The sequence below is a fragment of the Trichechus manatus genome, unplaced genomic scaffold (genome assembly GCF_000243295.1).
Source record: "Trichechus manatus latirostris isolate Lorelei unplaced genomic scaffold, TriManLat1.0 scaffold00069, whole genome shotgun sequence".
Classification (NCBI taxonomy): domain Eukaryota; kingdom Metazoa; phylum Chordata; class Mammalia; order Sirenia; family Trichechidae; genus Trichechus; species Trichechus manatus.
In genome coordinates this window covers 13637381-13646596 of record NW_004444005.1, presented here as the reverse complement: position 1 = coordinate 13646596, position 9216 = coordinate 13637381, and the positions used below count along the sequence as shown (strand labels likewise).

The 9216-nt window shown below is 63.5% G+C and overlaps 1 protein-coding gene across 1 annotated transcript in view; it reads left to right on the top strand.

Moving 5' to 3' along the window:
• Positions 1-3199, top strand: part of PLXNB2 (plexin B2) — a 20747-nt gene extending 17548 nt beyond the window's left edge. Inside the window, exons 27-34 of the mRNA XM_012556579.2 lie at positions 128-212; positions 328-482; positions 563-723; positions 807-954; positions 1402-1466; positions 1585-1660; positions 2934-3008; positions 3095-3199. Coding sequence (XP_012412033.2) covers positions 128-212; positions 328-482; positions 563-723; positions 807-954; positions 1402-1466; positions 1585-1660; positions 2934-3008; positions 3095-3199 — 870 coding nt within the window. The remainder of the gene's footprint in view (positions 1-127; positions 213-327; positions 483-562; positions 724-806; positions 955-1401; positions 1467-1584; positions 1661-2933; positions 3009-3094) is intronic.
• The last annotated feature ends 6017 nt before the right edge of the window (positions 3200-9216 follow it).

Genomic DNA, 9216 nt, shown 5'->3' with positions numbered 1-9216 from the left:
GCGGGGGACGGTGGGCAGCATGGAGGGAACGTGGGGGCAGGAGGGACGTGAGGGGCGGTGAACAGCAGGGGCCAGGGCGGCCTGACCTAGCATGGTGAGCGCATCTACTTCATCTCCACGTCCTCAGGTCCGGGATGGAGCCACCCTTATCCTGTCCAAGGTGGGGGTCTCGCAGCAGCCCGAGGACAGCCAGCAGGACCTGCCGGGGGAGCGTGAGTCCCTCCCTCTCTCGCTTGGGACCGATGTCCATCTCAGGGCACCCTGTCCACCCCTGCTGCCCCACAGAGCCCAGCCCTCCTGGCATGCTCAGCACCGCCCCCCCCGCAGGCCACGCCCTCCTGGAGGAGGAGAACCGCGTGTGGCACCTGGTGCGTCCGGCCGACGAGGTGGACGAGGGCAAGCCCAAGCGTGGCAGCGTGAAGGAGAAGGAGCGCACCAAGGCCATCACCGAGATCTACCTGACACGGCTGCTCTCTGTCAAGGTGTGTGCCCGTGGGCCCGGCGCGCAGAGCCCTGGGGCGCCCGGCAGGCAGACGCTGACCACCGCCCACCCCGCCCGCAGGGCACGCTGCAGCAGTTCGTGGACAACTTCTTCCAGAGCGTGCTGGCGCCCGGCCATGCAGTGCCCCCTGCGGTCAAGTACTTCTTTGACTTCCTGGATGAGCAGGCGGAGAAGTACGACATCCGGGACGAGGACACCATCCACATCTGGAAGACCAACAGGTGGGATGCCCCCGTGCCAGCCCCGCATGGCCCCGCGCAGCCCCAGGCCTGACAGCCCCTGACCACCTGCTCTCTCGCCTCAGTCTGCCGCTCCGGTTCTGGGTGAACATCCTCAAGAACCCCCACTTCATCTTCGACGTGCACGTGCACGAGGTGGTGGACGCCTCGCTGTCGGTCATTGCCCAGACCTTCATGGACGCCTGCACGCGGACCGAGCACAAGCTGAGCCGTGTGCGTGGACCGGGCAGGCGGGGAACTGAGGCTGGGCGGTGTCAACCAGGCAGGGGGCTGAGGGTGGGGGACCGAGTCGGGGGAGGAGGTCGGTTTGGGACGAGTCAGGGCTCTTGGACATTTGGCGGGTGGAAGGTGACGTGGGCCACCTCGGGGCAGCCTGGGCTCCCCTGCCCCTCCCACGGGGCCTCCCCCAACAACCTTGCATAGGCGGAGATGCTGACGGAGTGCAGGCAGGTCTGTGGCTGGGTAGGGCAGGGTCCACAGCCTTCCTGATGAGGTGAACTCCCACCTGCACACACACATGGCCTCCGGCCTCTGTGCTCCTCTGCCCCGGCGTGTCAGAGCCTGGCCTCGCCCCGGGTCCCCGAGCATCCATGAGCCTGACCCCATCCCCGGCAGGGCCAGAGCCATCAGCCTAGGCGTGACTTGGCCTTGTCTCCCCAGGACTCTCCCAGCAACAAGCTCCTCTACGCCAAGGAGATCTCCACCTACAAGAAGATGGTGGAGGAGTGAGTGCCAGCAGCCTCCCTCCCCAGCCTCTGGTCCCCCGCCCTCCCCTTGGGGCAGCCCCTCTCCTCCATTCCTTCCCTCTCCCTCCCGCCCCTGTAACTTCCCATCCCCCCACAGTTACTACAAAGGGATCCGCCAGATGGTGCAAGTCAGCGACCAAGACATGAACACGCACTTGGCAGAAATTTCCCGGGTAAGGGGGTGGGGTGTGCGGGACACTCCTCCTGACCCCGCGCTCCAGGCTGAACTGAGGCTCGCACCCCGCCCCTGGGTGTGTGGTCCCCGGGACTGAACTGCAGGGTGGGGATGACACTGCCATCACCGATGAGGGCTGACGGTGGGGCCAAGGAGGGCACGGAGGGCACATGTGTCTGCCTGGCTGGCACCTCGTGTGCTCCGTGGGAGGGGTGTGAGCGTGGGGGTGCCAGTGTGTGTGTGACTGCGGCTGTGGGGTGCACTGTGGAGGTGTAGGGCAGGGTACGCAGCTCCAAGCTGCCCTGCGTGTCTGCTGCACCAGCATGTCCACCAGAGTGTCCCACTGGGACAGAAATGATCCCAGTGCATCTGCGTCTGAGTGTGTGGGGGTGACTGTGGGCCTTGGCCATTCGTCTGTGGCCGTCCTGTGTGAGTCTGGGGCTGTGCCTGTGGGAGGGTGCGACCTTTGTGTCTGCCTGTGCCCTCAGTGCCACACACAGCCACCATGTCACAGCCCACCCGCTCTCCTAAAGGACAGCTCCCCCAGGGCTGGATGTCTGCAGAGGCCGGGGTCACACTGTCCCTGCCCTGGGGTCATGCTGCCCCTACCTACCCAAGGGTCATACTGTCCCTGCCCTAGGTCACACCACCATTGCCTACCCCGGGTCACACTGTCCCTTCCTACCCTGGGTCACGCCATCCCCGCCTACCCTGGGGTCACACCGTCCCTGCCTACCCTGGGTCATGCTGTCCCCGCCTACCCCGGGGTTACACCATCCCCGCCTACCCCGGATCACGCCGTCCCTGCCTACCCTGGGTCACGCCATCCCCGCCTACCCCGGGTCACACCGTCCATGCCTACCCTGGGTCACACCGTCCCTGCCTACCCTGAGGTCACACCGTCCCTTCCTACCCCGGGTCACACCGTCCCTGCCTACCCCGGGTCACACCGTCCCTGCCTACCCTGGGTCACACCGTCCCTTCCTACCCCGGGTCACACCGTCCCTGCCTACCCCGGGTCACACCGTCCCTGCCTACCCTGGGTCACACCGTCCCTTCCTACCCCGGGTCACACCATCCCCACCTACCCCAGGTCACACCATCTCCACCTACCCCGGCCGGGTCACACCGTCCCCGCCTACCCCGGGTCACACCATCTCCACCTACCCCGGGTCACACCGTCCATGCCTACCCCGGGTCACACCATCCCCGCCTACCCCGAGGTCACACCGTCCCTGCCTATCCTGGGTCACACTGTCCCCCCCGACCAGGCACACACGGACTCCCTGAACACCCTTGTGGCCCTGCACCAGCTCTACCAGTACACACAGAAGTACTATGATGAGGTAGGCCGGTCACGTCCTCACGGGGGTTAGGAGGGCTCTGGGCAGCCCCTCGCTGCGAGCGCTCATGTGATGGTGACCCCTCTCAGATCATTAATGCCCTGGAGGAGGACCCCGCTGCCCAGAAGATGCAGCTGGCCTTCCGCCTGCAGCAGATTGCAGCCACGCTGGAGGATAAGGTCACGGACCTCTGACCCCCAACCTCAGCCCTGAGCTGCGGCACGGGGCTTCAGGTGCCTCGGGGGCTGGCCCTGTGGCCAGCGGCTTAGCCTCTCTCTCTGACCAGCAGAGGGCGAGCCCTCCGGGGCGCCCGGCCCTCAGCACGTGTGGGCTCTTGTAGCATCCTTCTCCTGAGCAATACTGCCCGAGGGGGGCCCCCGTGCTGCAGTGGCCCTGACAGCACCAGCTCTCTCTGGAACCAGCATCGGGTTCTGTCTTCGCGTCTAGTCCTCCTGAGTGATTCGCAAACGTGCCTTAGGCGCCTGCTGCCCGATGAGCCACGGTGAGCACTCAGACACCGGCCTCAGCTCCCGGCGCCACAGCCGCACCATCTCAAGCATGGGGGCCCTGGGCCCACCTCCCTGGGGCGTCTGCAGTGCCTGTGGCCCCAGACTGTGTCTTTGTCTGTCTGTTCCTGGGATGAGAAGAAGAGAACAAGCGGTACGATGCCTTCCTGACCTCACCTGCCTTCCCTGCGGGCACTGTCGATCTAAGTCAACTCAAGCGGGCCGCCCGGGCCCCACCTCAAAGGTCAAGCTGGACGTCAGACGTCGAGGCCCAGGCAGCCAGAGGGGGCCCCAGCAGATGGGTCCTGGTCTCCGGCCTGTCAGGCCATCCTCTCCAGGACCCCCGCCCCCTTTTGTAAATCTTGTTAATTGTAAATCAAATACACCAAGCTTTTTCAGTCTGTGGGTTGGCTGGATTCCTCCTGGGGCTGAAAGCCCCAATCCCGTCTCTGCCCCCTGCGTGGCTCCTCACGGCCTCTGTCCCCAACACAGTCTGGCCCTGGGGTCACACCCTCAGGTGGGCCCTGTGTGGCCTTACCCCACCCACAGTCCCTGGCTCAACTGCATCCCCATGCCGAGCCTCCTGCCTACAGCTGTTCTGGGGTGGAAGCTGCACCCCACCACCAGCCATCACCTCTGGGGAGTCCACACTGGACACTTCCCCTCTTTCAGACTCTGAGAGGTAGGAGGGTTGGTACCCTCTCATTAGCATGGAGAGGGCTGGGGGCAGCTCCGCCTGAGCTTGATCCTGGAAGAGAACAGCTCGTGGGGCAAGAGGGGGGCGAGGAGGCTGAGCACACTGGCGTGGGACTGAGGCCTCATGGCTGCGTCCTCCAAGGTGGGCGTGGGGATCCTGCCGGCCCGGGTGCCATCTGGTGGCTGGAATGTCCTCCTGCCTCCATCCAGCGGGAGCTGGGCTGCTGGGAGGGGGTGTGGCACCCAGCGGCTGTCCCAGCTCTGAACCATATCCTGTTTCTAAGGGGGTGGGAGGAGGCTCCTTGCAAGCGGGATTTGAGACACAGCAGACATTCCTGCCAGCCGTCAGTAAGCCCTACTGTGTGCAGACCCTGCTGGACGTGGGTGGCTGGGGACTCTCTGGCTGTCGAGGATGACTGAGTCCCAGGTAGCCCAATGACCAGGCAAAGTGTACAGTGATGGGGAAGGGGCCTCAGGGTGCAGGTGGCCATGCTGCCGCCAAGGTGGGGGCTCAGCCAGGGTCATTCAATCCCCAGGGGCCCATGGGAGGGGCGGATCAGGACAGAGGGCTGGGTGGAGATGACAGAAGTGGTGAAGGGTCGTCTGTGTTTACAAGACCGTGTCTGAAGCCCAGAGAACCGAGCCACATATGGGCCATGGTGACCAGCTCTCTAAACACCAGGGTCACCCCCGACCCGGCCTCCATCCTCTATCCTCCATCCCACCTGCTTTCTCCCCAGCACTTACCTGCACCCAACACAGCACAGGTAGTGTTTTTACTGAGGCTCCATCCAGGGGCTCTGGAGGCACGCTCAGCAGGTGTTCTGTGAGGACCTTGGCCGGCTGTGACAGGAGAGGAGGTTGCTGGGGGAGGGGGACACCGGGCACACCTGGACAATTGTAAGAAGGCCCTGGAGTGGGCTCAGCAGCCAAAGGGCCTCCCTGGAGGAGGAGGAGGAGCTGCTATCCTCTGGGGGGACGGCCTGGGGAGGAAGGGGAGGCCACCCCAGGGCCTCTCCCTCCTGAGTCCAGTGGGTTGGAGGGCTGGGCAAGGCAGGAGGGCTGGGGGGAGACGAGGGGGGCCACACAGGGCCAAGGAGTCGCAGGTCCTGGGGCTGATGGTCACTGTGCGGCTGTGCCCATCATGGTCCAGCTCCCAGGGGAAGCATCATAGAGACCGAGCCATGGTCTACCCAGGGGAGAGGCTGGCGAGGACATGGGGTAGAAGGACCAGGAGCACACTGGGTGAGAGAGACAGTGAGGACAGGAGGGGCAAGGGCAGGGCCAAAAGCCAAAAGCAGGTGTGGCCAGGGTGGCGGAGGGGTGGGTGGGCAGGAGGCGGATGGCCGTGGAGATAACAGCAGGTACTGACAGGAGTCCGCTGTGGCCAAAGCTAGGCCATTCCCAGGGAGCCCACCTGACACCTCCCCCGACCCTGCCCTGCCCACCCTTGCTGACGGATGCGGGCAGAACTTGCCCAAGCTTGGCCCATCCTGATGTCTCCTGAGAATGAGAGGTTCAGACCAGAAAGGCCAAGATACTGTCCCTGAAAGCTGAGCCCTGTGCTGCCCAAGGCCATGAGCCACCCAGGGTGACTCGGAACACAAGAGCGGCACCTCTGCGATGCCGGGGAGAGGTTGCCCGGGTGAGGTCACAGGGCTGGAGCCGTGAAACTGCCGAAACACAGGTGCAGTTCAGACGGGACACCCGCAGCTCAGGCTCATGGCTGAAACACCTCCCACAGACACGGAGCACACACATGCACACGTGCACACACACACACGATGCACACACACGGCACACATGCACTAACACACCACATGAACACACGTGGCAGCATCAGCTGCACAGGTGTCTGCCATTTGTTCAGCCAGTACATTCTTACTGAGCGCTGGTTCTGTGCCAGGCACTGTTCTGGGCGCTGGAGACACAGCAGTCAACAGGACAGATAGGGCACAGCCCTCAGGGAACTTCTACTGTGCTCAGAGCGTCCCGATCCAAGCAGAAAGGGGATCTGGTAGCTCCATAACAAGGAAATGGAAGCCTCACAGCTTCAGGTATGGCTGAAGCCAGACACTCACAAGGTGTCTTTGGTGTCAGCAGGGACACTGGCGGCGGGCAGTACAGGCCTGTGCCTCCCTCCCCCCACCCCCACCCCAGGGCATGTCACTGGCTGCAGGGGGGATCTCTTGAAGGGCTAGATCTTGGTTATGTGCCCCTCCTGAAGGGGGCAGCCCCATTCAAGCCACAGGGAACAAGGGTGGGCATCTTCCCCAAGGAAGGGGTACTAGACATACAATTGATGTCCCCCCTTCCCAAAGACCAGGCTGCTCAGGACATCCAAAAGAGGTGCCACTCATGTGCCTGGTGAATCCAGACCCAGACCATGGGGCAGCCAAGACGTGGACAAAGGCAGCAGGGACACACTCTGGGGGTGCTGAGCTGTGGATGTGGGGGAGAGGGCTGGGAACCAGGAGGTCTGGCTTCCAGAATGCACCCCTGCAACCACCTCCACCCGCTCCCTATTGGGCAGCCAGGCAAGAAGAGGAAAGGAGAGAAGGAAGGGGTTAGTGAGAAACTTCCTCATACTCCCTCCCCATGAAGCTTGGGGTAAGACCTGCAGGTCTAACAGTTCCACACTCAGGTGAGGTTTTCGCCCCTCACTTCCCCTTGCAGGACAGTCAGGAGTGTGAAGAGACCTGGGGGCTGTCCTTTCTCAGGGCGGACAGGGGCAGAAGTTGGTCGTGGGTGATGTGGTGCATAGGGGTGGGCAGGCCAGCATGGTCAGGATGCCAGCAGACGAGGCCTTTCCGTCCTTGCTGCTCTTCCTCCCAGTCGAGCTGGCAGAGGGAGAGGCCGGGAGGGGGTGTGGGTGGGCAAGCACTTCCAAGTCACGGTGAATCTTCCCCTAACGCGGCCCCTCCTCCTCGCTGAGTGGCAGTGACCTCCCGCCCCCCACCAGCATGGGTCCATGCTTGTGTAGGGAGTATGCTCTGAGCACGGTCTGTTCACAACAGAAGTGGTCGAAGAGACCAGTAGGGGCCTGGACCTGTCGGGGGGCCGTGGACATGGAGAGAAGAGTGGAGTTTTGATATTTAGGGGGGACACTGTAGGGGTGGAGGGACACAGGGGTGGCCTGGGAGGAGCAGGCCAGGGCTCCCGCCTGGGTGGGAGACTCTTGGGCAGAAGGCCCTCCTTGGAGGGGTCCATCCTCATGCCTTGTCTCACCTGCCCCACACCACGCCCTGTTCCATGCCCTGTCCTCCCCCACCTACAGCACTCCCGTGAGCCCTGTGCCCACCTACCCAGCCCCTGCCTCCTCGGGTTCCCTGTGTTGCCCCTCTGCCTTCATGGCTCCCTGGGGTTGTGGTGGCGGGGCTTCCCTGATTCCCCCAGGCCCTGACTGTCCCCACCTCCCAGTGTCTAAGCACTCACCGTGGTCCCAAACCCGCCGGAAGTCACTCCAGTCCAGTGCTATGGACCCCCACCCCCTGCTGGCATCCTGGGGAGCCCAGTGTAAGTCTGCTGAGGGATAGGAGAGGGTCCCCATTCTGCCAGGCCGCTGAGTCCAGATCAGCCCGGACCTCTCACCGCCGGGATTCTGGGGGAGCCTTGGGGGGCGGGGCAGACAGGAAGCCTCTCGGGCAGAGGGAGGGAGAGGGAGAAAGGAGGCGCCCAGCCCCCACAAGGGGCGGAAGGCGGTGCGCAGCCACAATGTGGGGCGGGGGGGGGGGGCGGTCGCCACGGGAACGCACACAAAGGCGGCTCCCCTCCCCCGCCGGTGGCTTCTCGGTCGCGTTTCCCACACCCCAGAGGCCTCGGCTCCCGCCCCTTTCTCCGCCTTTAGCTGAAGCTCCATTAACTTTGCACAAAACCTCAGCTCGCCTCGGCCGGCGCGGTCCAACAGCCTCCCATGGGGGGGGACTTCAGGGAGGCCCCACGGGCTCGGCGTAGGAGAATGGCGTCCTGACCCCAACCCCTGCAGCGCGGCTGTTACAGGCCCTGGAACAGACACCCATTCCGCAGAAGGGAAACTGAGGCTAGGCGTGGCTCGGGACTTTCCCAAGGTCACCGGACAGTGGCCACGCGGCTGGAACTCGGAGCCCGCAGCCTTTGTCCACATCTCGCCTGCCCCACGGTCTGGATTCGCCGGGCACATGTGTTCGTTTTGCCCTGTACCGCGTTGCCATTTTTAAATTTCGTTGCCAATATTTGAAATTCATGAGATTTCACACAAAAATTCGGATTTTAGCTGCTTTTGAAAAAGTAGAAGTCTGGGCAATTCGGGCCTGAATTCCACTTCCCTGGGAAGGGGATCCCCCAGCATCCGTCACTGTCCCCTAGGGTGGAGGTCAGGAGCCACGAGGAGCGAAGAGCTTCTCCGAAGCCGCGGCACTTTTAAAGCGGGAAACGGAAGTAGACTGAGGCCCAGAGGGCTAGAATAACGCCGGCTAGGACGTTCGGTGGCCCGGCAAGCACCCTCACCGGCTCCAGGTTAAACTTGGCTGTAAGAACTGAACCCTGAAGGGCATGCGAAGGAACCAACCCGCCCTCATGCACGTCACCTGCTCTGCGGCTGTGCGGGCTGAATTCGAAGCCCCTGCAACCCAGAGGTGATTGCTCACAGCCGGGAAAAGCTAGTGAGCTTCCTGGAAGGGGTGGGGGGGGAGGTAGGGGACACCAGAAAGGATGGTGCATTTAGGATCCTTCCTCGTAGGTACAGCACCCCAAACGCCCCGCCCTCTGGCAGCCGCTGTCCCTGGTCCTGACAGCGCTGGTCCCCAGCCCCGGGCCGTCACGCCTCTCCCGAGCCGAGGCCGGTGAGCACGACGTCCTTGCTGAGGGCCGACAGCAGACCTTGAAGTTTCACCAGGAGAGGAGCCACAACGGCCAAGGCCAGAACTTCCTTCCACAGAGGGAAACCAGGCACCGTCATATGCCACCGCGGTGGTGGGCCTGCCCAGGCACCCTATAGGTTGATTTTTTAAGCAACGCGCCTAGTTTTTATT